Here is a 27,511-nt window from a genome sequence, read left to right as displayed (position 1 = left end):
GCCTAACCGCCCCCTTCCCCTGCCACCCCCCAAAAAAAACACAGACTGTTGAACTACTTGTTTTCCAAACAATACACTTACCACCAGCTAATTTCTCAGCTTCTTCTGTTTTGGCTTCAAGTACTAGCTCTTGTTCTTCCTGCGTCTGTTCCTGCTCAATAAGTGTCAGCTTCATGTCTTCAATTAACTTTTCTTTTGCTTTAACATCTGAGACCAAAAGATACAACTTGTTTCAGCTGCCTTTTACCACCTGTAATCTTAAGTGCTACACTATATTACAGATTCACAGAAAAAAAAAAATAGGGTAGCAATGTGATTTGTAGAGAAACATTCAGCAGATGTGCTGCAGACTGGATTTGCAGGCAGGGGCATATACAGCATATTATAGTATCAGCAAACCAAGTGAGATTTTCACCAATCTCATCCTCATCAAAAAGTGTCTGGAGTGGAAACGGACACATAGTGGAGATTTCAAATCAGAGGCATTTTTTTTTTTTTTTTTTTTGGGGGGGGGGGGGGGGGGCATAGATCTTCAGTGTGGATTTCACCCTTTGTATGGCATCTGCAGCAAATCTTTAACAAAATCCACATGTGTTTAAAAATAAGTCTGTGGTGCATCAGCAGCAAAACACGAAGCTGATTTTTTTTTCCATCACACACCCTTTTACAGTAGAAAAGCGGCATAAAAGGTCTTGATCATTTCCATCTAGAACATGGCTTGTTCCCTATAAGCTGCAGTTGCCTCCAGAGCTGCCAGAACACAGCTGGTTTATGAGCACTCTGCACAGATTACGTAGAAGTATAGGTAATATATGACGTTCATTACCTTCACAAGCCTTTTGGTAAAGCTGTGTAGTGTTGTCAGTTTTCTCATTATCTCGGTGTTCCTATTAAAAATAAATAAAGCAATTCATGAGGATCTGCTGTTCAATAGTAACCCTTAGGGGAACACAAATCAAAGATTGATAAGTAAATGCAAGCCACTCCATGTCAGAATCATTCCCAACTTGATATAACTGTCCTAGTTATCAGCTAATACTCTGCAAACAATTCAATTCTATTCTTTTGCTTTACATGAAAGCAGATGGGCAAGCTCTGTCGTTGCACCATAGGAACTTGTGGTTGCAAATACTTCCATGAATGGGACACAAAAGCCAGCTAAATCGTAAATGCAAAGAATACCTAAAGAGGTATTCTCATTATTTTAAATTGCTTTGATTAGACAGCATGAAAAAAGCAAGTTTGTAAATAACTTGCCCTTTCTATTTCCTGTTATTCTCCGGCTGTGTGAGTTTTTATCTCACACAGCGTACAGCTTGTTTCCAAGGAGATCATCCATTAGAACCAGCATAAATATGCTCAATAGTTACATTCTAAGAAACGAGTTGACTCCCAACATCCCAGTCAGCTCTCTCCAGCCCATTGACTTCCATTCAGTAGTTAGCTGCTCACCTGCTTCAACTCCTGAGTGGTTATCCATCCTGTACAAAAAAACAACCCACAGCATCGACAACTTCCAGAGCAGTTGTAATCACGTCTCTCACTTTCCTGAGCATAGTGGTTGCTCTAATGCACTATTATCTCCATGTATAAATGTTTTAATAGCAGTGTAGACTCAGAACAAAACAGTGATAAACTGTTAATGTGTTGCAGCAGGACGATCTCCTTTCCAGAACTGTCACTCAAAGAGGAAACCACCGATACCTAGCCGCCCTCCAAGAAAGCACGAAGTAAGGAAACTGCAGAGCTGTGAGCTACACAAGAGACAGTGAGAATACCCTTTAATATACTTTGTGTAATTCAAATGATCTTTAAAGGGAAGCCATCATAATTTCTTCCCTTTCAGTAAGTTTTCAGAAGGCTCCTTATCATCAGGGGCAGGAATAAGGCCGTATAAATAAGAGCCGGAAACGCAGGGCCGCCGGGTGCGTGTTCGCACGCATAGTGGAGACGGGATTTCATAAAATCCCCTCCACTATGCTGTAACATCTGGACGCTGCGGATTGAACGCTGCGGTTGTATGCAGCGTTCAATCCGCAGCTAATCCGGACAGTGGACACGCACCCTTACTCTTCCGACCCGAGTATAAGAGCAGCCGGCCCAGTCTGTATACTCTGTTCCAATCTCGCTCAGATTTACATAACTGTCCGATTGCACCCTTACAATGACCGGTAACAACTCTGTATACAGGATCCATCATTCACAATAGGCGATGTCATTGCTGTTCTCTCCTGCCTTTCCTCTAATACAAGAGATGGAGTTAGACACTTAATTGTGGCTCTGCACATATGCATTTCCAGGAACATCAGGAATTAGAGCCTAAAAAAGTTCAAGTTGCTGGTCTGAAGGTTGCAAAATTATATTTTATATAAATTGAGATGTGAGAAATCTGAAGTGTTTATGCCAGAATACTGGAATAAAACACATTGAATAGATGCAAAGTTTTTGCCCAACGCAAAGTCATACAAAAACTTAAATATGCAAATTGCCTCTTCTGAGAAAAAGAGGACTTAACTCTATAGCGCCACCTGTTGGAAGTAGCGATCCTACAAGTCGCAATCAACCCTCTAACGAGTCGTGCAATATGACTTAGGATAAAAGCCAAATCAGTATCTCAATTCGCAGACACAGTGTTTCGGGCTGTTGGCCCTCGTCAGTGCGAAGCATGAGAACTGATTTGGCTGACCTGGTACATGGCGCAGAAGAACTTTGAATATGCTGAATCAGCAACGCCCGTACAATGACAGATATAACATGCTCAAAGAAAGGATTCACAAAGCTTCATAAGAACCTTGCTAAGTTGCTGAATTGTCCTCTGTTTTAGTTCCAGCTCAGAAGACATTTGCTTCTTCAATGTCTCGTATTCATTCATTTTGTTAGTTAGAGTCTTCTTCTCTTCACGCATTGCAGAAATCTGAAAAACATTTAAAAAAGGATTAAATGTATTGTCTGCAGCATTAATGTACCACGCATTACTGAATCAGAGAACCCTTTCTCCACCACTTTGCTCCTTTGAAAATGGTGTGTCCTAATGACCAAAAATGTCTGATTCATTACACTTTGCACTATTTATTATCATAGCACCATTTATTCCATGGCGCTTTACATGTGAGGAGGGGTGTACATAATAAAAACACAGTAATCTTAAACCATACAAGTCACAACTGGTAGAGGAGAGAGGAACCTGCCCGCGAGGGCTCACAATCTACAAGGGATGGGTGAGGACACAGTAGGTGAGGGTAGAGCTGGTTGTGCAGAGGTATGGTGGATTGGTGGTTATTGCAGGTTGTAGGCTTGTCGGAAGAGGTAGGTCTTCTGCTTCCTTTTGAAGGTTCCCATGGTAGGCAAGAGTCTGATATGTTGGGGTAGAGAGTTCCACAGAAGGGGAGATGCACAGGAGAAATCAGAGAACAGCGATTTTATCAAAGCTGCAACAAACCGCCCAGTAAGGGACATCACAGGAATTACACAGCAAAAACCTGGGACAGATTGTCTTCAAACTCGGGCGATTGAAATTAGTTTTTCAAACAGATAACACTTTAGGAAAATGGTGGTGATGTTTTCCCTAAAACGTCTTTTTAGGGACTTTGTCGCCTGCATCTTTTTTTTTTTTTTTACTTTTACGTATAATATTGTAATCAGTCTCCAAGCAGAAGTTGCCTGGAGAATGGACCAGTCACTTTTAACCGCTTTGCATCTTTGGAAACTTGAAAGGGTTAAGAAACATCAAGGGAAAGAACATATGCACCGCAAGTCATTTTACACAGCAGTGCATACGTTCATTACTTTTAGGGGTTTTTTAGCGCCTTTCCAAATCCATATACCATTACTATGAAAACATAAAAAGGACTAAAATGGAGCTGTTGACAAAAAAAAAGTAAGACTTTTTTAAATCTATTCTGCATGAGCCTACATTACATATTGGAGCAATACAAAAATGAAGCTGCCAAGATGATATTGTGGACTTACAACTGGTAATGCAATCATGGCCTTACCATTTAAAGTCTAAATGCACTTTCACTTTTATTTTAAACCATTTTATGGAAGGTCAACACCCATCAAAAAGGAATCAGGAATTCAATAGTGAATGTAGAGTGATGCATATCGCCAAATATTAGAGGGAGTTTGTGACTCTGCAAATGTTCTAGACTCTAAACTTTATGTTAGTATTACTCCTAATACTGTCACTCACCTCTTTTTCCACCTGCTGCATTTGCTTTTTGGCATCAGCCAGTTTATCCTTTAGCTCTATGTAGTCCTCCACTTTTCTCTGCAGGTCCAACTGTGCTGTTTTCAATTGAATGTCTTTTTGTGAAAGTTCTCCCTTTAACCTTAATCACAATAAAAAAAAAAAGTCAAAAAGGAAAACAAACAAAAAAAACACAAACTTGGCGGTTTGTAAGTGGAGCGCCGGCAATAGTCCCAGGAAGGGGAAGGTAGATGGCCGAAGTCCCCACAGCTCCAGCCGGGCACCCCCGATGGAGGATATAATGACAGGTTATAGAAGAGAAAGCCGGTCCTAGGAGCGCAGAATAAAGGACTCTGACACCAGGTTAAGTGGAGCCACTACGCGTTTCAACGGGCATACACAGTCTTCTTCAGGTGGACAATGTCCACCTGAAGAAGACGGTGTATGCCGTTGAAACGCGTAGTGGCTCCACTTAACCTGGTGTCAGAGTCCTTTATTCTGCGCTCCTAGGACCGGCTTTCTCTTCTATAACCTACATTCTGCAGAAGACAGATACAAGTTGGCGTGGAGTCATTTACCAGAAGATCCGTCATGCTTACAAAAAACATATTTCTTATTATCTCATTCAAAGTCTCGCTCCCGTTAGATTGCCGTGAATGAGAGAACTCCATTTGACTTCAAAAATCAATACGTAATTTACAAGAAATAAAGGAAAGTTTTGGCCAGAACTAAATCCCTCTCTGGAACTAAAGGATAAAAATCAAGCAACCTTGACACAGCTCAGCTGTCAGTAGACTTACAGTGCAATCTCTCCCACTGACTCTTTCACTTGCTTCTGCCTCTCGTCCGACGTTGTTTCCGCAGCTGTACGTTCTTCCCGCACTGCTCTAATCTTTTGTTCCAATTCACTTTTCTCATCATAGAGTTTCTTCTGGTTCTCTTCACAACCCATGTGTTCTGCCTGGAGTTCTGCCAAGCGTTTCTCCAGTGTTTCAATTGCAACAGATTTTTCTTTGCTTTCGTCTTCCAGGCTGCTAAGCTTTTCAGATTTCTCTTTGTAAGAATCCACAAGGAGTCGCAGGTCCTTTATCTGTTGGCTATGTGATAATAACTGATTCTTATAGTCAATTTCTTGCATTTTAAAGCTTTCCAAATGCTTCGTTGTTTCTGACAATTGTTCTCTAAGCTGGACAATAAGTTCATCTTTTTCTTTGAGAACAGAGACTTGGGAAGACGTGTCGCTCTCTTTTTCATTTTGCAGTACACTCATTTCGCGTTTCAGGTCATCAAGCTGTTTTTCAAACTTTAGTAACCGCTTGTTCTTTTTAGAGGATTCTTGAAGAACATCTTGACATTTTTTCCAGAGACCTTCTATGGCATTATAAAAAGCACTCTCTCGTCCAGATGGTATTTTTCCCACTTGACTTTCAATCTGCCCAAGGTTCCTGGTTGGCTCTTCTATTTGATCGGTTAGATTAGAAAACTCCATCCCACCAGAGCCTGGACCACGATCAGTCTTGCCAAAGTCTTCTAACTTACTTTGAATAGTTTTGATCTGACAAACCTTGTTGGCAATGTTTAATTGGTTTTGATCCACCTCCTGCTTCAGCATTCTGATAGTTCCTTCCATGCTGAGCGTCAGATCTTTTTGTATTTGCAATTCAGAGACCAAGCTTTTGTTTTTCGATTCCAAGTCAATCAACTTCTGTTCATATCCAGCGAGCTGTTCTTCCAATTCCGCAACAGACTGAGCTAGTTTCACCATTTGAACTTTATAATTTTCATTCTCCACTTTAATATCATCCAATTCACGCAATATGGGGCTTTCATCTCTGTTCTGCAGGGCATCTTTATGCTTTTCCTCACTTTTTATCCGATTGTCATTCGGGTCAACAAAACCTAAAAAGCGCAAGGTAGAGCTTGGTTAAAGAAACACAATAAAGTAGAACGAAATGAAAATCAATTTTTATGAATTGTATTATAATGTACGTGGTTGACAGCAATTCTAAAAAATTTTGTTGAACACTAATGAGATCCATGTTCTAAGAAAGGAAAACTGAGTTTTATAAAATTTGTTCTTTTTCACTAGCCATACGCTGTTTGAGAGCCAACTCCCCACAGATGCCCCGGTCTTAGGCTACAGTGGGGCAAAAAAGTATTTAGTCAGTCAGCAATAGTGCAAGTTCCACCACTTAAAAAGATGAGAGGCGTCTGTAATTTACATCATAGGTAGACCTCAACTATGGGAGACAAACTGAGAAAAAAAATCCAGAAAATCAGATTGTCTGTTTTTTTATCATTTTATTTGCATATTATGGTGGAAAATAAGTATTTGGTCAGAAACAAAATTTCAAGATTTCTGGCTCTCACAGACCTGTAACTTCTTCTTTAAGAGTCTCCTCTTTCCTCCACTCATTACCTGTAGTAATGGCACCTGTTTAAACTTATCAGTATAAAAAGACACCTGTGCACACCCTCAAACAGTCTGACTCCAAACTCCACTATGGTGAAGACCAAAGAGCTGTCAAAGGACACCAGAAACAAAATTGTAGCCCTGCACCAGGCTGGGAAGACTGAATCTGCAATAGCCAACCAGCTTGGAGTGAAGAAATCAACAGTGGGAGCAATAATTAGAAAATGGAAGACATACAAAACCACTGATAATCTCCCTCGATCTGGGGCTCCACGCAAAATCCCACCCCTTGGGGTCAGAATGATCACAAGAACGGTGAGCAAAAATCCCAGAACCACGCGGGGGGACCTAGTGAATGAACTGCAGAGAGCTGGGACCAATGTAACAAGGCCTACCATAAGTAACACACTACGCCACCATGGACTCAGATCCTGCAGTGCCAGACGTGTCCCACTGCTTAAGCCAGTACATGTCCGGGCCCGTCTGAAGTTTGCTAGAGAGCATTTGGATGCTCCAGAGGAGTTTTGGGAGAATGTCCTATGGTCTGATGAAACCAAACTGGAACTGTTTGGTAGAAACACAACTTGTCATGTTTGGAGGAAAAAGAATACTGAGTTGCATCCATCAAACACCATACCTACTGTAAAGCATGGTGGTGGAAACATCATGCTTTGGGGCTGTTTCTCTGCAAAGGGGCCAGGAAAACTGATCCGGGTACATGAAAGAATGAATGGGGCCATGTATCGTGAGATTTTGAGTGCAAACCTCCTTCCATCAGCAAGGGCATTGAAGATGAAACGTGGCTGGGTCTTTCAACATGACAATGATCCAAAGCACACCACCAGGGCAACGAAGGAGTGGCTTCGTAAGAAGCATTTCAAGGTCCTGGAGTGGCCTAGCCAGTCTCCAGATCTCATCCCTATAGAAAACCTTTGGAGGGAGTTGAAAGTCCGTGTTGCCAAGCGAAAAGCCAAAAACATCACTGCTCTAGAGGAGATCTGCATGGAGGAATGGTCCGACATACCAACAACAGTGTGTGGCAACCTTGTGAAGACTTACAGAAAACGTTTGACCTCTGTCATTGCCAACAAAGGATATATTACAAAGTATTGAGATGAAATTTTGTTTCTGACCAAATACTTATTTTCCACCATAATATGCAAATAAAATGATAAAAAAAACAGACAATGTGATTTTCTGGATTTTTTTTTTCTCAGTTTGTCTCCCATAGTTGAGGTCTACCTATGACGTAAATTACAGACGCCTCTCATCTTTTTAAGTGGTGCAACTTGCACTATTGCTGACTGACTAAATACTTTTTTGCCCCACTGTATGTGCACACAATCAGTTAAGGCAGCGGGTTTGGACACTACGTACTTGCGCAGCGTCCAAATGTTACAGCACAGTGGTTGGGATTTCAAGAAACCCCATGCCCACAAAGGGTCCAGAGCCGCCTGCAGCTCATCTGCAGAGACTCACATGCGCCGCCTCTCTCCAGACCGCAGCATGTCTATTTATCTTGCAGACACGTAAGCCTCCACAAGATAAATTTCACCTGTACAATGTATTCGAAGCAGTGAATCCGCACGGTTCAATGAACACATTCAGATTTACCTGCGTTCAATATCCAGCAGCGTTTTGGACGCAGTGGACATGCACTGCATCCAAAGCACTGCCAATTCCTGATCGTGTGCACATACCCTTAGGCTGCAGCACTGAGGTCATGACTATATGGCAGGAGCCAATCATTGGGAGCAGTGGTAATGCCTATATAGTCAGCACCAGATCACTGAGCCCAAGACCGGTCAACTTACATAGATTATTGCTGCGCAGATAGAAACTCTCAATGTATAAGGGCCCGTGCACGCAACAGATTGTCATGTTGGCTTTCACAGACAGCACTGGTACCTATGATATTCTATGGGGTAGTGCACACACATCCAATTTGTTTTTTGCCTTGCGGTGAGGGGGGGATCTTGAGACATGTCATATTTTGATCCAAGTGGTGGAACAAAATAGTAAATGGAAGTCTACAGGTCTGTGAAAGAAGGGGGGGGGGGGGGGGGGGGGGGGGGAACTAAAAAAAAAAAAAATCAGACCCCACTCCACTTTTCACAGGCTGACAAAATACAGAAACTTTTCTTTTCCTCTCCATGTTCGAGAAAAACTGATCAATTCCAATCAGAATAATTTGACCATTTTTCTTGGATGTTGAGAAACTGGTGAAAGACCCACCCTTAGATAAAGGGAGCAAGAGTTTTATGGCATGAAACTACATGCCCATGGGAGCCACAGCACTTTATATTTTAGGAGGACCTGTAACTAGGTCAAAAGTTGCAAGTTTTTGCTCTTATTTTATTCCCGATGTTCAAGTAACATATTGGATTTTATTTTTTGCAAACCGACCATATAATTTCAGATATAAAGGCTAATTATTACAGTCCTTATCAAGACCGCTTTGCTCACAGGATTCTCTGTGGTTGTGTCTTTTTTTTTTAGGTTGCTCTGCATTATTACACTGTGAACAAGGGCACCATTGTAAAGATCATAAAATGATCACTAAAACAGAAACCAGATCTTTAGAGCTATGACAAATTAAACAGAAAAAAATGGATTGCCTGAGGCAGAACAACAACGCAAAGAAGAAACGCATACTATGAGTTACTCCTTGATCCACAGACTGTTCCATAGCGAGTGACGTCATACAATCTGAGGCGGATTGCTTGATTTGGACTGTGGTTAGCCTGTTGCAGCGCTACCTGCCGGAGCGTTGCACGGAGCCACCTCTATCGACAACTACTACAAAGAGAAAATCAGAAAAGTAAAATCTTTTTTTCTCCACTGATTGGAAAATTAGCTGACTGCAATATGCAGTGGTTTGCAAAAGTATTCAGCCCTTTGGCATTTTCCGTATTTCTACCTCAAGTTAGGATCTCTTTTTTTTTTTTTCTTTAAGGTTTGCCGCAGTTCATGTAAAAGAAAATGCCTACACTTGTGGACATTTGGTTTTTCTTTTTATCGTGAAGCAAACAACAAATAGGGCAAAATAACTTCAATGTGCATAACGATTCGCGCTCTAAAGTCAGTACTTTGTAAGGCTTTCTTTTGCAGCAATTACAGCTGCAAGTTGCTTTGAATAAGTCTCTGAGCTTTCAGCATCTTGCCACTAGAATATATTGATGACATCCTCATCATATGGGCAGGGGATCGCAAATCGCAAGTCCTTTGAGTCCTTCATTAGCTATCTCAACTCTAACGAGATAGGCCTCTTTAGTCATGAGATCGGGGGGGGGGGGGGGGGGGGGGGGGGGTTAACAGCATTAGATTCCTAGATGTAAACATCTCCAGGGAAAACGATGGATGTTCCATGCCTTCCAATAGCCTACATACAGTGTGGCCAAAAGTATTGACACCCCTGCAATTCTGTCAGATAATACTCAGTTTCTTCCTGAAAATGATTGCTAACACAAATTCTTTGGTATAATTATCTTCATTTAATTTGTCTTAAATGAAAAAACACAAAAGAGAATGAAACAAAAAGCAAAACATTGATCATTTCACACAAAACTCCAAAAATGGGCCAGACAAAAGTATTGGCACCCTCAGCCTAGTACTTGGTTGCACAACCTTTAGCCAAAGTAACTGCGAGCAACCGCTTCCGGTAACCATCAATGAGTTTCTTACAATGCTCAAAGACCATTCTTCTTTGGCAAACTGCTCCAGGTCCCTGATATTTGAAGGGTGCCGTCTCCAAACTGCCATTTTTAGATCTCTCCACAGGTGTTCTATGGGATTCAGGTCTGGACTCATTGCTGGCCACCTTAGAAGTCTCCAGTGCTTTCTCTCAAACCATTTTCTAGTGCTTTTTGAAGTGTGTTTTGCGTCATTGTCCTGCTGGAAGACCCATGACCTCTGAGGGAGATCCAGCTTTCTCACACTGGGCCCTACATTATGCTGCAAACTTTGTTGGTAGTCTTCAGACTTCATAATGCCATGCACACGGTCAAGCAGTCCAGTGCCGGAGGCAGCAAAGCAACCCCAAAACATCAGGGAACCTCCGCCATGTTTGACTGTAGGAACAGTGTTCTTTTCTTTGAATGCCTCTTTTTTTCTCCTGTAAACTCAATGTTGATGCCTTTGCCCAAAAAGCTCTACTTTTGTCTCATCTGACCAAAGAACATTCTTCCAAAACGTTTTAGGTTTTTTCAGGTAAGTTTTGGCAAACTCCAGCCTGGCTTTTTTATGTCTCGGGGTAAGAAGTGGGGTCTTCCTGGGTCTCCTACCATACAGTCTCTTTTCATTCAGACGCCGACGGATAGTACGGGTTGACACTGTTGTACCCTCGGACTGCAGGGCAGCTTGAACTTGTTTGGATGTTAGTCGAGGTTCTTTATCCAACATCCGCACAATCTTGAGTTGAAATCTCTTGTCAATTTTTCTTTTCCGTCCACATCTAGGGAGGTTAGCCACAGTGCCATGGGCTTTAAACTTCTTGATGACACTGCGCACGGTAGACACAGGAACATTCAGGTCTTTGGAGATGGACTTGTAGCCTTGAGATTGCTCATGCTTCCTCATAATTTGGTTTCTCAAGTCCTCAGACAGTTCTTTGGTCTTTTCTTTTCTCCATGCTCAATGTGGTACACACAAGGACACAGGACAGAGGTTGAGTCAACTTTAATCCATGTCAACTGGCTGCAAGTGTGATTTAGTTATTGCCAACACCTGTTAGGTGCCACAGGAAAGTTACAGGTGCTGTTAATTACACAAATTAGAGAAGCATCACATGATTTTTCGAACAGTGCCAATACTTTTGTCCACCCCCTTTTTTATGTTTGGTGTGGAATTATATCCAATTTGGCTTCAGGACAATTCTTTTTGTGTTTTTTCATTTAAGACAAATTAAATGAAGATAATACCAAAGAATTTGTGTTTGCAATCATTTTCCGGAAGAAACGGAGTATTATCTGACAGAATTGCAGGGGTGTCAATACTTTTGGCCACAACTGTAAATGGGCAACAATCACCCCAACTAAAGAGAGGTATTCCAAAAAGGACAGTTCCTCTGGGCCAGAAGGAACTGTTCCTCTTGGAGGGACTTTCAATCCGAGTCTAATGATCTGGGGGAGAGATTCCATGACAGGGGTGACCCTGAAGGGATCATTAAGTCATCATACCATCATGCAATGGGAGTGGAGACACCATCCCTATTGATTTTCAAAGTAGAACCTGACCATAACCCCCTAACAAGACTGATTGGGACCCATGATGACCAGTCATCAAAAGTTATGGATGTCCTAAAATGACATTGGGGCATATTAACAGCTGACCCGGATATATGTAACTTTGTGTCCCCTAAACCACTGACTTATAGGAGAGGAAAATCGATTAAGGATTTTGTGGTCCAGTCATTTTACTATTATAGTGCAATTTATTTCATCATGGCGCTTTACATGTGAAAAGGGGTATACATAAAAAAAAACGAGTACAGTAATCTTAAACAATAGAAGTCACGCCTGGTACAGGAGAGAGTACCCCGCCCACGAGGACTCAATCTGTAAGGGATGGATGATACAGTAGGTGAGGGTAGAGCTGGTAGTGCAGAGGTTTGGTAGATCAGTGGTTACTGCAGGTTGTAGGCTTGTCGAAGAGGTAGGTGTTTTTTGAAGGTTTCCATGGAAGGCAAGTGTCTGATATGTTGGGATAGAGAGTTCCAGAGTAGGGGGTATGCGCAGGAGAAATCTTGTATGTGATTGTGGGAAGAGGATATAAAAGGGGAGTAGAGAAGGAGATTTTGTGAAGAGGTTGCGTGCAGGTAAGTACCGGGAGACTTGGTCAGGAGACAGGTTGTGGATGGCTTTGTATGTCATGGTTAGGGTTTTGAACTGGAGTCTCTGGGTAATGGGGAGCCAGTGAACGAATTGACAAAGGGGAGATTCCAGGGAATAGCGGGGGAATAAGTGGATTAGTCGATCAGCAAAGTTTAAAATAGATTTGAGGGGTTCAAGAGTTAGAAGAGAGGCCACAGAGCAGGAGGTTGCAGTAGTCAAGGCGGGAGATGAGTGCATGTACAAGGGTATTTGCAGATTCTTGGTTGAGGAATGTACGGATCCGTGAAATATTTTTAAGTTGAAGTCAGCAGGAAGTACGAAGGGCTTTGATTTGTGGTCTGAAGGAGAGATCAGAGTAAAGTATTACCCCCAAGGCAGCGAGATTCTGGGCCCGGGGAGAGTAAGCAACAATTGACTTTAATGAATAGGTCAGTTGGAAGTAGAGGTCAAGGGGACTCTGCTGCAGAATAGATCTACTGGCACTTTCAGATGTGGTAGCTGCAGCTTCTACCAATTTGTCTCTCCGTCGAAAAGTTTTACTAGCACTACTACAACAAGCATTTACAGCATTAGATGCTCTGCAAATTGTAAGACCTCAGGAGTGGTGTATCTCTGCAACTGTACTTTCTCCATGGACTACGCTGGTAATACTAAACGTGATCTACATGCACACATTGGCAAACGCCTCGGGGACTGGAGGCACTGCAGAGAAACACCACTGGCACTCATGTGAACCTCATACCTTGGGGCATGTTGGCTGCATTTCCTTTTGTGTGATGGAGGTCATCCAACCATCCGTCAGAAAAGGCGACTGGGATAAGAAGATGCTTCAAAGAGAAGCAAGGTGGATTTACTGGATGGAATCAATGAGCCAAAAAGGACTTCACGAACAGTGAAACTTTTCAAGCTTTAGCTGAATCCACTCCTATACATGAATATTTGTTGTCCAGGACAGTTCTTACATTTTGGCTTGGGAAGAGCCATTCTGTATAGTCTTGGGTCATCTATTATGATGATTTTATTATTATTACTTTTTCCACTCAGTTGTGTACTTGTATTCTTGATTGATGCAACTAGGATTATCACAGCAATTTAGGATTGATACTTACATGTGTAATATTTTTGGATGTGGTATTCTACAATTTGGAATATTAAGAGGCTGTTTGTGGGATATACTATTGTCCCATGACCATTTTTTTTAATGTCCTAATAGTGCATACAAATTTTCTGTTCTTATCTTGCTAATTTACAATCTGCTGTACATATTTGCGTTCCAGGGACGTAAATGGCGCCCAGATGAAATCGCAACTTGCGGTCCATGTACGTAATTTTCGGGGAATATCTGGATACATGTCCTGGAGGCAGGTTCGGAGGTCGACAGCTCTGTATACACCATTTCAATTATGCGTTCCACAGAAGTAATTTCCAGCAGCGTGCCATTCTGATAGCGCAGTGTAAATTCCACATAATACAGGAAGGTATTCTCTATTTAAACGGCAGTACCTAACTGAATATTACAGACCTCATTGCCCGATTAATATGGAGATATATTATTGTCTACCACGGGTCCCCTAGTGAACCCTGCCAGATACAGGGTGAACCACGTCGAGACATTAAATATCTAAAAAGGGACTACCAATGAAAAGTATCCTTGATTTTCTATGATCAACCATATTATTGGGCATGGTTATGCAGATCCTGGATTGTGGGACTTGTGGAATATTGAGAAAATAGAATTACACTTACCGGTAATTGGGTTTCTAAGACCCTCCAGGACAGCACACAGGAGGTTGCCTCCCCATTCTAATTAGGGACAGGAAACAAGAGGTTTAAATAGCCCTCCCCTTTCCCTCAATACCCAGTGTTTTCACAAGGACCACACAGAATGAATGCTTGAGTTTTTTGTTTACACCAGGGGTGGGGAACCTTAGGCCCCAGGGCTATTTACGGCCCTCAATTACCTTTTATCAGGTCCCCGGTCAGATTCTCAGGGACCGCATTCTTAGGCTGTGTGCACACGTAGCATATTTTTCGCGTTTTTTTCGTGGTTTTTCGCTATAAAAACGCTATAAAACCGCGAAAAAAACGCTTACATTAAGCATCCTATGTAATAGAATGCATTCCGCATTTTTTGTGCACATGCTGCATTTTTTTCCTGAGCGGAATCGCATTCCAGAAAAAAACGCAGCATGTTCATTAAAATTGCGGAATCGCGGCGATTCTGCACCCATAGGAGTGCATTGATCTGCTTACTTCCCGCACGGGGCTGTGCACACCATGCAGGAAGTAAGCAGATTATGTGCGGTTGGTACCCAGGGTGGAGGAGAGGAGACTCTCCTCCACGGACTGGGCACCATATAATTGGTAAAAAATAAAGAATTAAAATAAAAAATAGTCCTAAACTCACCCTCTGATGGCCCCCGAAGTGTTCCCGCCTCTCCGGTGCATGATCTCTCTTCCGTTCCTATAGATGATGTGGTTCAGGACCTGTGATGACGTCACTGTCTTGTGATTGGTCGCGTGACCGCTCATGTGACTCACGCGACCAATCACAAGACAGTGACGTCATCGCAGGCCCTTCACTGCACTCCAGCTATAGGAACGGACGCCGCTGAGGTCTGCAAGTGAGTGTAACCATGTTTTTTATTTTTTTTATTATTTTTAAACATTCAATCTTTTACTATAGATGCTGCATAGGCTGCATCTATAGTAAAAAGTTGGTCACACTTGTCAAACACTATGTTTGACAAGTGTGACCAACCTGTCAGTCAGTTTTCCAAGCGACAGAATTTATGACCTGTTTTCTACTTTTTTGTAAAGTGGATATGACAGCATCCGAGAGGCCTCTGGCTCTCAAGATTGTGGTTTCAGAAGCCAGGCTGCCAAGCGTAGGCTGTGGGGAGCCGGGTGAAAAATGGGACCTCGACATAGAAGGTCGTGGTCCAGTGGCAGGGTGAGAGCTTCTTCTGAGCTCCAAACCAGCTCCTCTTTGGCCACAGAGGGGTGATCAGGATGGTTTTGACCCTGTCTGTTCTGACCTTTTGCAGAGTCTTGGGTAACAACGGAATTGGAGGGAATGCGTAGGCTAGCTTGAAGCTCCACAGGTGAGCGAAGGAATCCACCCTTGATTGGGTTTTGTTTGGACCTATGGAGAAATAATGTTCTGTTTTGGCATTATCTCGGCTTGCGAATAGGTCTCCGGGAGACCCCATTATTTGGTTATATCCTGAAATACTCATTTTGAGGCTCCATTCCCCTGGGTCTATATCTGTCCTGCTCAGAAAGTCTGCTTCGAGGTTGTCGGATCCTTTTAGGTGGAGAGCTGACAAAGACAGCTGGTGATATTCTGCCCAAGACCTGCTGCAGACTCTCAAATTTTGTGCTGCCTTGATGACGTAGATAGGCTAAGGTGGTCAGGTTGTCAGAGTAAACACGGACATGAGCTTCCTGGATTATTGGTTTTGCTGCCCTCAGGGCTTCCTCTACTGCTCTCAATTATCTGAAATTAGAGGACTGGTCGTTCATCTTTTTGGGCCAGATTCCTTGAAAGACCCAGAGATGTCACTGCTCCCCAACCATGTTTGCTGGCGTCTGTTGTAACTGACGACATTGGATATTGAATCCAAGGCATTCCCTTTGCCAGATTTTCTCGGCTGAGCCACCAGTTGAGGGATAGCTATACATGATGAGGAAGAGAGATTCTTGTACTGAGGGTCTCTGGTATTTTGTCCCAACAGGAGAGGATAAACTTTTGGGGTATCCTCGAGTGAGCGTGGGCCCAAGGAATTGCCTGAATACATGATGTCATCGATCCCAGTACTGACATTGCAAATCTTAAGCTCACCCTCTTCTGGGTTTTTAGGGTGCGAACCTTTGATCTTACGCATAATTGCTTGGTGACTGGAAGAAAGGATTTTTGGTTTTGGGAATCTAGGAGGATTCCTAAAAAGACTTTCTTGGTTGATGGGCTCAGGTCTGATTTCCCTTGATTTACAATCCAGCCTAAAGATGTTTGGGTATGTAGGACTGATTGGAGATGCCCTTTTAGACTGGAAGGAGCCATAATGAGAAGGTCAACCAGGTAGGGGACGATGCAGATGTCTTGCTTCCTGTAAAAGGATACTACTTCCGCCATAATCTTTGTGAATGTTTGGGGTGCCGATTATATACCGAAGGGAAGTACTTTGAACTGAAAGTGACGTACTTCCTGGCCTACAGTGACTGCAAATCTCAGATACCGATGGTAGGTTGGATGGATGGGTACATGGTAGTACACCTCTTGGAGGTCTATGGTGACCATGGCAAAGTTCTTCCCAATCAATGTTATTGTAGTTTTTACCGATTTCATTTTGAATCGTTGATACATGACGTATTGGTTTAATTGCTTCAGATTGATGATGACGCGGTAATCCCCACTCGGTTTTTTTTGTTTGTTTTTTTTTAAGAAGAAACACATGGGAGTAATGGCCTTGCTCTGCTTCCGGATATGGTGATATTACTGCGGAGGATAGCATCTGCTGGAGTTCTGTATACAGAATTTTCTGGCCCTGAAGATGGAAGATATGTCACCTCTAGTCTTTGTGGGTGAAAGAAGGAAAACTCTATTTTTATTCCTCTTCTGACTGAGTCCAGGATTTTTTGGTGTGATGTTATCTCTTGCCAGCTTGAAAAGTAGCTCGAAACCCTGCCCCTTACTTGTCCGGCGTCATTTCCTATCTGAACGGGGGTTATGAAAGATATTCCTTCCTTTACCTCCTTTTGGGTAGCTCCATCGTCCGGTTTTACCTTTCCCTCTGTATAAGTATGAGTTTGAGGCTGACGAAATGGCTTCTTGAGTGTTTTTGGCTCAGGAAGTTTTTGTCAGTTACTTTCTCCAGTAATTCGTCTAGCGCAGGACCAAGTACGTATTCACCTTTGAAGGGAATGGAGCATAGTTTAGATATGGATAGGATGTCACCGCTCCACATCTTTAGCCACAGAGCCCTTTGGGTGGTGTTGGAGAGTACCGACGTCCTTGCAGCAATGTTAACTGACTCAGCATATGCGTCTGCGAGGAAACCCGCCGCTTTCTGTAGGAGCGGTAAAGAGGCCAGAAGGTCTTCTCTCGGGGTACCACTCCTAATATGGTATTCCAGTTGTTGCAACCAGAGAAATAAGGTTCCCGTGACGCAGGCGGATGCAACATTTGTCTTTAAGGAGGTTGCTGATGCTTCCCAGGACTTTCTCAATAAGCTGTCCATCTTGCGGTCAAGTGGATCTTTAAGTTGAGAGGAGTCTTCAAAGGGTAGCATATTTTTCTTGGCTACCCTAGCCACCTGGATATCCACTTTAAGGATTTCAGTCCAGCACTTTGAGACGTCCTCATCTAGGGGAAAGCGATCCTTCATATCACCTGGAATGTTCAGCTTCCTTTCTGGGAATTCCCATTCATCCAGGATTAAATTTTGTACGTTGTCATGGATAGGAAAGACCATCTTCCTTCTTTACTTTAGACCACCGAACAATTCATCATAGATCGAGTGGTATGGTTTCTCCTCAAACTCCCTTTGTATTCCTGACTGCTAGTAGAAGCTCCTCCATATCTTCTGAATAAAAGATTATTTTTTTATTATCCTCCGTACAACTCGGAGTAAGTTCACCTTCCTCCATCCATTCTGCAGGGCCTGACTATTCAGCTTCTGAGTCAGATATATCTTCAGGGGCGTATTTCCTCTTTTTGGAAATTTGCGGGGCCCCCTGTAAAGGACTGGGAGAAGGTAGACAGGGATGACCATCTCCTGTCACACCATTCCTCTCACTTCATCCATCAGGGATGGCTGTTCCTCCTAGACAATTTTCTCTGTGCATAGCTGACAAAGCTTTTTTCTTTTTTTTACAGCTGGTGTTTTTTTTTATTGCAGATGGCGCATTTGTGATTTGCAGCTTTTTCCCTTAATTTTGGTGCAGGATCTTTGTCTCCTTAGAAAAGAGGAGAGGTGAAATTCCCATAAGGATGGATCCTGTACCAAAGGGGGTGCCCCCTTACCAGATATACTCACTGGGTCATGGTTTGCGCTGGGCTCTGCAGATCTAAGAGAAGGCACATCCATCATTTAGAACCTCAGTCCTACCTTATGGAGTTTTCCGTCAGGGTCCTTTTATACAGGAACCAAGACTCAGCGCTTCTTCTCATCCAAAAGGATGAGATCTCTCCCCCTCCATGATAGGTCCGTTCTTCTGGCGCCTTGAAATATTTCAAATTTTACGTCAAAATGGCGGTGCGTTCCACCATGGAAGGGAGGAAGTGACATCGCGCCTTCTCTCCCGGCGGTGTACGTCACCTTCCTGTGTATGCTCAGGACTGCTGGAGAATGTGGAAGCCACCGCCGGCATGCAGGCACGAAGGAGAGAGAGCTACGAGGCTGGGGGGCTATGGGAGGCCCCAAGCCACATCTTCACCATCCAGCATTGCCAGCAGCCCCGGAGGATGGTGTAGTCCTGCCGCGGCAGGAGCAGCTGAGGGAGAAAGGTCTGGGACGATCGACCCAGGCTGCCCAGCTTAAAGGTATACCCCAGACAGTGTCGCCGGCCCACCCTCAGGAACATGTGAAAAAACTTCATCCCTTGGGGACAGGAAAACACTGGGGATTGAGGGAAGGGGAGGGCTATTTAAGCCTCTTGTTTCCTGTCCCTAATTAGGATGGGGAGGCAACCTCCTGTGTGCTGTTGTACAGGGGATTACACAAAATATGGGTAATTTTGTATTGCCTAAATGTTATATTTAGTGGACACATTTCTAGGTTTTATTTTTTCGGAGGGGGGGGGGGGGGGTGTCGATTATGTGATTTGTGAGGTAATTCCAATAAAGGTCTTTGATTGGGGGACAAATGTTTGTTAGCAGTGTGAGCTCCGTATACTATTCCAGGGGCCGATGCTTCATCTTTCACTATTATGCTATATCTATATCTCCCCCTCTTCTGTGTTAAGCAGGGTACATCTTTAGGGGTGTTAGGGGAAAAAAAAAATGTAATACTAGTGATGAGCGAATATACTCGTTACTCGAGATTTCTCGAGCATGCTCGGGGGTCCTCCGATTATTTTTTATTGCTCGGAGATTTAGTTTTTATTGCCGCAGCTGAATGATTTACATCTGTTAGCCAGCATAAGTACATGTGGGGATTCCCTAGCAACCAGGCAACACCCACATGTACTTATGCTGGCTAACAGATGTAAATCATTCAGCTGCGGCAAGAAAAACTAAATCTCCAAGCACTAATACATACTCGGGAGGACCCCCGAGCATGCTCCGGAAATCTCGAGTAACGAGTATATTCGCTCATCACTAGTATTAACCCTTGAAGCCAGGAATGATAATTTACTTCCCTTACTTTACCCAGCTCTATAAATATAAAGACTGGATTAACCCCGAGTGAGAAGTATTAATTGCACTACTCTTGGTCTATATCCTTTTTCTAGGTTTGTGTGTCTGAGTTAAAGGTTTTTGAAGTATTAATAAAAGTTATTTTTTTTTAGGGGTTTTCCCTTATTCTTGTTTTTTGTGTTTCACTGGGAATTTTGCCCATTCCTCAAGACAAAACTGCTCCAGCTCCATCAAGCTAGATGGTTTCCGCTTTTGAACAGCAAAAGTGATGAGCAAGTGTACTCGTTGCTCAGGTGACCTCTGAGTATCTATGACTGCTCGGAGATTAAGTTTTCATCCCCTCAGCAGCATGATTTACAGCTATTAGACAGCTTGCTTTCATGTGGGGATTCCCTAGCAACCAGGCAACCGCCACATGTACTCAGCCTGGCTAATAGCTGTAAATCATTCAGCTGCTGTTATGAAAACAATCTCCGAACACTAACAAATACTCGGAGGTAACCCGAGCTCGCTCGGGAAAACCAGAGCAACGAGTACACTCGCTCATCAATAAACAGCAATCTTCATGTAGGACCACAGATTCTCAATTGGATTAAGGTCTGGGCTTTGACTAGACCCCTCCAAAAGATTTACATGTTTCCCTTAAACCACTAGAGTGTTGCTTTAGCAGTATTCTTTTGGTCTTTGTCACGTTGGAAGGTAAGCCTCCATCCTAGTCTCAAATCACTGACAAACAAGTTTTGCTGAAGAAAATCCCTGTACTTCACACCATCCATTTTCCTTCTCTACTCTGACCATTTTCTCTGTTCCTGCTGCTGAAAAACATCCCCACAGCATGATACTGCCACCACCATATTTCACTGTGGAGATGGTGTTCTTGGGGTGATGATCTCTGTTTTGGCACCAGATATAGCATTTATCTTGGTGGTAAAAAGTTCAGTTTGGTCTCATCTGAACACAGCACTTTCCTTCATACATTTGGCGAGCCTTTTGGCAAACTCAAAAATAGCCTTACACACAAAAATTGGATGTCAAGGCTTTTTCTGCAACCTCTATGGAGTGTACGGTTTATTGTGATCGTATGGACAGATACTCCGGTCTCTGCTTGGGAACTCTGCAGCTCCTTCAGGGTTACCATTGGTCTCTGTACTGCTTCAGTGATGAATTTCCTCCTTGCCCAGGCTGAGAGTTTCGGTGGGCAGCTCTATATTGGCAGGTTTTATGTGGTACCATGTTCTTTCCATTTGAGGACAATGAATTTGATGATCATCTTGTTCTTCATGGTGTTGTTTGGTTAGTGATGCCTCTTGCTTAATGGTGTTGCAGCCTCTGTGGCCATTCAGAAAATGTAAAGTGTATATACTGACAGGCCACGTGACACTTAGACTGAACACAGGTGGATGTCCTGTCACTAAGCATGTGACTCATGAAGGTAACTGCTTGCACCAGAAAGGATTAGGGGCTTCATCGCCAAAGGGGTGAATACATATGCATGTGCCAATTATTAGTCATTTGATCCCATAAATTTAACTTATGCCTATATTTTTCTCATTGCACTTCAACAACTTAGACAATTTACTGCTGATGCAGCACACACGAATCAGATTACAAAAACATTTAAAACAGGTTGTAATTAGAGTTGATTGAATTTTTTAAAATTTAGCTCCGAATACAATCGGCGGCGAATACTGTATTTACAATATTCACCAGACACAGCCGAAGACTCAGTCAATGGAGTAGAAATGACCGGATATGTTCAGAACTGATCAAACAAATTAGGCACAAATAGGTTACCAATATGGCATGAATATGTCAAATTCAGATTTGGCGACCAATTTCAAACATTCGCTCAACTCTAGTTGTAATGTAACAAAATAGGTAAAAAGCCAAGGGGGTGAATACTTTTGCAAACCACTGCAGTAACACTGGACTTTTCATATCAGTTATTGCCGAATTATCATGAACTTAGGTATGATCCTTAACCCCTTTCTGACCTCGGATGGGATAGTACGTCAGAGTTCAGAAGCCCCGCTTTGATGTGGGCTCCGGCAGTGAGCCCGCATCAAAGCCGGGACATGTCAGCTGTTTTGAACAGCTGACATGTGCCCTTAATAGGCGAGGGCAGAATCGCGATCTGCCCGAGCCTATTAACTAGTTAAATGCCGCTGTCAAACGCAGACAGCGGCATTTAACTACCGCTTCCGGCCGGAAATGATCGCATCGCCGACCCCCGTCACATGATCGGAGGTCGGCGATGCTTCAGCATTGTAACCATAGAGGTCATTGAGACCTCTATGGTTACTGATCCTCGGTAGCTTTGAGCGCCACCCTGTGGTCGGCGCTCACAGCACACCTGCATTTCTGCTACATAGCAGCGAACATCAGATCGCTGCTATGTAGCAGAGGCGATCGAGTGGTGCCAGCTTCTAGCCTCCTATGGAGGCTATAGAAGCATGGCAAAAGTAAAAAAATAAAAAAAGTAAAAAAAGATGTGAAAAAAATTAAAAAATATATAAAAAAGTTTAAATCACCTCCCTTTCGCACCAATCAAAATAAATCAATAAAAAAAAAATTCAAACCTACACATATATGGTATCGCCGCGTTCAGAATCGCCCGATCAATAAAAAAAAAAAGCATTAACCTGATCGCTAAACGGCGTAGCGAGAAAAAAAATCAAAACGCCAGAATTACGTTTTTTTGGTCGTCGCGACATTGCATTAAAATGCAATAACGAGCGATCAAAAGAACATATGTGCACCAAAATGGTATCATTAAAAACGCCAGCTCGGCACACAAAAAATAAGCCCTCAACCGACCCCAGATCATGAAAAATGGAGACGCTACAAGTATCGGAAAATGGCGCAATTTTTTTTTTTTTTTTTTTTTTTTTTTTTAGCAAAGTTTGGAATTTTTTTCACCACTTAGATAAAAAAAACCTAGTCATGTTAGGTGTCTATGAACTCGTACTGACCTGGAGAATCATAATGGTCAGTTTTAGCATTTAGTGAACCTAGCAAAAAAGCCAAACAAAAAACAAGTGTGGGACTGCACTTTTTTTGCAATTTCACTGCACTTGGAATTTTTTTCCCGTTTTCTAGTACACGACATGGTAAAACCAATGATGTCGTTCAAAAGCACAACTCGTCCCGCAAAAAATAAGCCCTCACATGGCCAAATTGACAGAAAAATAAAAAAGTTATGACTCTGGGAAGGAGGGGAGTGAAAAACGAACACGGAAAATCCCAAGGTCATGAAGGGGTTAAAGGGAACCGGTCACCAGAAAAAAACACCATTAACCTAAAGATATGGGGTTACTTGCATTACTAACCTGCCCGATGCCCACACGCAGCCGAACAGTAAAATTAACTTTATTCTCTCCGAAAGCATACTGGTTTCAGTTATGGAGCAGTGCCAGTTCAATCACCGGCAGATGTAACTACATCCCTGGTCCTGCCCGACACTGGCTCTGCATTATGGCCGGCTGTCAGTCAGGGCCTGGAGTGTAGTTACAGGTGCTGGTCACTGAACTGGCACCGTCACTGACTGAAATCAGGACGCTGTCAGGGAGAATAAAGTTAATTCACTCCCCGCAGCGTTCGGCTTTGTCCGGGCACTGGCCAGGTTAGTAATGCCATTAACCCCATATTTGCAGGTTAAGAGAGTTTTTTTCCTTTTCTGCTTATAGGCGCATAGCGCAATTTGCATTTTTATCTTTTTGATTTTATCTACTTGGAAGCAAGCTTCAGCAGATGGCTTGCTGCAGCAAGTGTGCACACTACAGGGCGTCTGATATTTCTCTATACAAAGAATGGTTAGTTTAAAAGCCGCCAGGGAGCGAGCCGCATGGGGGACTAGTCAAACAGGTGGTGGGTCCACAGTCGCTTGTCCCTACCTGCTCTCTTGGGGCGACCGGTCTCTCCTTGCCTGAGTGTATCACTCAAATGGAGCAGGTGGGGAGAAACTGCAGGGGACACTTGTCCAACCCATGGCTGGCTAATGTACATCCACTCCATTCTAACACATAGGAGTGGATCTGCAGTACCTCAATGCAGGCCCTCTCCAGTAGACAGTTGTGTGTTATCAGACCACTACCAGCATTGGGAATAACTAGGGAGTGCCAGGTATGGCACCCCGACCGATCAGATGTTGTTTATCCATCCTAAGCCTAGGTCATCAATATAGTATTAGTGAATAACCCATTAAAAAAAGTTTTCCCGCAGAAGACATTTATCTCTTATCCAAAATATAGATCATGTTTCTTATTCAAACCTGGCCACAGTGAGAAAACAGATGACAAATCGTCCATAAGGCCACGTTCCCATGTTCGGTATTGTACATCAGTAAGCCAAGACCAGTAGTGGGTGATAAATACAGAAGTGGTGACGTGTTTCTATTATACTTTTCCTCTGATTGTAAGCCAAAACCAGGTGAGGAACAAATACTGAGGCAAAATACTGACCATATAAAGGGAACCTGTCAGCAGGATTGTGCACAGTAACCTACACACAGTGTCAGGTCGGCGCCGTTATACTTATTAAAATAATACCTTGGTTGATCAAATCCATCTTGTGGTTGTTGTGTAATCTTTATCTTCAGTTTTGAGTTAATGAAATGCCTGTGATCTGGGGCTGCCTGTGGGGGTCTTCATGTGTTGCTCTGATTAGGTATTCAACAGTATGACTTCTGACAGGTCATATCTATATCCCTAGGCAGGCGGCGGTGCCTACGCTGCTGCATGATCGCATGTATAATGTGCATTTAATTATTTTATTTGATGCTATAAATTCATTAAAAAAAAATTCTGTCTCAATGTCGCCGGCTGCACCTGCGCAGTAGCGCCGCCTTCCTGGAGGCAATTTTTTTTTCTCTAGCAAAATGACGGTGCCTGAGCAGTAATAGTAATAAGTTTATTTCTATAGCGCCAATATATTCCGCAGAACTTTACATTTTAGAGGGGACTACATACAACAGACATTACAGCATAACAATAAACACATAGATTGTAATCTTGCGAGCAAGGCCCTCACTTCTCTTGGTATCTGTTTTGATCTATGAGGAAAAGGGGAGACAAAAAAGGTGGATGGTAACAATAGCTTTCGTTGTTTGGGCCAGCCAAAGTGTAAGAATAGGGTGTTCATGTAAAGCTGCATGAACCGGTTATCAGCCTAAGTATGTAACAGTACAGACACAGATGGCTATTAACTGCATAAAGCGTGTGAGAACATGATGCGAGGAACCTAACTGTGGTAAAAATTTTGAATGGGCAACGCAGGGATAGTTAGGTTGATGCGTCGAGGCAGTAGGCCAGTCTGAACAATTGCGTTTTTAGCTTAAAACGGTGTGGATTGGGGATTAATTGTATTACGCTGGGTAGAGCATCCCAAAGAATTGGCGCAGCACGTGAAAAGTCTTGGAGACGGGAGTGGGAGGTTCTGATTATTGAGGATGCTAACCTCAGGTCATTAGCAAAATGGAGAGCATGGGTAGGGTGGTAGATTGAGATGAGGGAGGAGATGTAGGGTGGTGCTGAGCCATGGAGTGCTTTGTGGGTGAGGGTAATAAGTTTATACTGAATTCTGGAGTGGATGGGTAACCAGTGTAATGACTGGCACAAGGTAGAGGCATCGGTGTAACGATTGGTGAGGAATATGATCCTGGCTGCAGCATTCAAGACAGATTGGAGAGGGGAGAGTTTGGCAAGAGGGAGACCGATTAGTAGTCCAGAAGAGAATGTATAAGAAAAACAGTGAGAGTATTTGCAGTGTCGAGAGTAAGAAAGGGTTGAATTCTAGAAATGTTTTTGGTGGTGCAGATAACAAGAGCGAGCCAGTGATCGGATGTAGGGGGGGAATGAAAGCTCGGAATCAAGTATGACCCCAAAGACAGCGGGCATGTTGCTGGGGAGTAATAGAGGAACCACACACGGAAATGGCAATGTCGGGCATAGGCACATTAGTAGAGGGAGGAAACACAAGGAGTTCAGTTTTTGACAGGTTCAGTTTCAGATAGAGGGAGGACATGATGTTAGAGACAGCGGTAAGACAAATCACTAGTATTTTCTAAAAAGGTCGGTGTGATATCAGGAGTAGAGGTGTATAATTGGGCGTCATCGGCATAGAGATGGTACAGGAAACCAAATCTGCTAATTGTTTGACCAATAGGAGTGGTATACAAAGAGAAGAGGAGGAGGCCTAGAACCGATCCTTGAGGTACTCCAACAGTAACAGGAAGGTGAGAGGAGGAGGAATCAGCAAAAGATACAGTGAAAGAGCGGTCAGAGAGATAGGAGAACCAGGAGAGAACGGTGTCCTTGAGGCCAATGGAGCGGAGCATAGTGAGGAGAAGCTGATGATCTACCGTGTTGAATGCTGCAGAAATCCAAGAGAATTAGCAGGGAGTAGTGACCATTAGATTTAGCTATTAGTAGATCATTAGAGACTTTAGTAAGGGCAGTTTCAGTAGAGTGTAAAGAGCGGAAACCGGATTGTAGAGGGTCGAGAAAAGAGTTATCTGAGAGATAGAGGATAAGATAGGAGTGGACCAGACGTTCCAGGAGTTTAGAGATGAAGGGAAGATTTGAGTCAGGTCTATAGTTTGCAACACAGTTTTGATCGAGGGATGGTATTTTAAGTAATGGATGTATGATGGCATGCTTAAATGAGGAGGGAAAAATACCAGAAGAGAGAGAGAGGTTGAATATTTTTGTTAGGTCGGTGGTGACAGCCGGGGAAAGGGACTGGAGGAGATGTGACGGAATGGGGTCACTAGTGCAAGTGGTCGGGCGAGAAGATGCAAGGAGCCTAATTACTTCTTCTTCTGTGACTGGTTCAAAGTCAGAGTGTGAGCTAGATGCAGTGGGGGAGAGAGGAGAGTGCATGATATGAGGGGATTGGGAGATAATTTCCTTTCGGATATGGTCAATTTTTTCTTTGAAATAATTGGCCAGATCGTCAGTGCGGAGATCCGTGGTTGGGGCCTGCACTCTTGGGTTGAGTAATGAAACGTGTCAAAGATGTTTCAGGTAATTGGATAGTGAGGTGATGAGGGTGTTGAAATAGGTTTGTTTGGAGAGGTGAAGGCCAGTGTTGTATGTTTTAAGCATAAACTTATAATGGATGAAATCTTCGGGTAGGTTGGATTCTCTCCACAGACGTTTGGTGCACCTGGAGCACCACTGTAGGAAACGTGTTTGCAGCGTGTGCCAGGGTTGTCGCCATCTGTGCCGTGTTGTTCTATGTATAGGAGGTGCAGCATCATCCAGGGCACGTTGCAGTTTTTCATTATAATCCTTCAGGGCAGAATCAGGACATGAGAGGGAGGAGATAGGGGCCAATGATGACTGCAAGTTCTTCATAAGTTTCTGGGCGTTAATGGCCTGTATATTTCTATATGTGTGGAAAGAAGGTTGTGGTCAGAGAGGGAGAGGGGAGTTTGTGAAATCATCCACTGAGCAAAGCCGATAGAAATCCAAGTCTAGGGAGTTTCCGCAGGGCTGTAACTACAAAGTTATGGGCCCCGCTGCAAACTTCCAAATATACAGCACAGCCGGCACAGGGGTATATACAGCACAGGGGTATATACAGCACAGGGGTATATCCAGCACAGCCCTCACAGTGGTATATACAGCACAGCCCGCACAGTGGTATATACAGCACAGCCCGCACAGTGGTATATACAGCACAGCCCGCACAGTGGTATATACAGCACAGCCCGCACA

General features: G+C 43.3%; 1 protein-coding gene across 3 annotated transcripts in view; it reads right to left on the bottom strand.

The window, feature by feature from the left end:
• KIF20B (kinesin family member 20B) overlaps nucleotides 1–27,511 on the bottom strand; it is a 190,227-nt gene that overhangs the window by 37,333 nt on the left and 125,383 nt on the right. For all 3 annotated transcript variants that reach the window (XM_077258943.1, XM_077258940.1, XM_077258941.1), the window contains exons 20-24: nucleotides 4,990–6,088; nucleotides 4,193–4,331; nucleotides 2,792–2,914; nucleotides 827–887; nucleotides 82–207 (exon numbers count right to left, since the gene is read on the bottom strand). In XM_077258943.1, the coding sequence (XP_077115058.1) occupies nucleotides 82–207; nucleotides 827–887; nucleotides 2,792–2,914; nucleotides 4,193–4,331; nucleotides 4,990–6,088 (1,548 nt within the window). The remainder of the gene's footprint in view (nucleotides 1–81; nucleotides 208–826; nucleotides 888–2,791; nucleotides 2,915–4,192; nucleotides 4,332–4,989; nucleotides 6,089–27,511) is intronic.

Source organism: Ranitomeya variabilis, chromosome 4, assembly GCF_051348905.1.
Source record: "Ranitomeya variabilis isolate aRanVar5 chromosome 4, aRanVar5.hap1, whole genome shotgun sequence".
In the NCBI taxonomy this organism is placed as follows: domain Eukaryota; kingdom Metazoa; phylum Chordata; class Amphibia; order Anura; family Dendrobatidae; genus Ranitomeya; species Ranitomeya variabilis.
This window is presented reverse-complemented; position numbering and strand designations above follow the sequence as displayed.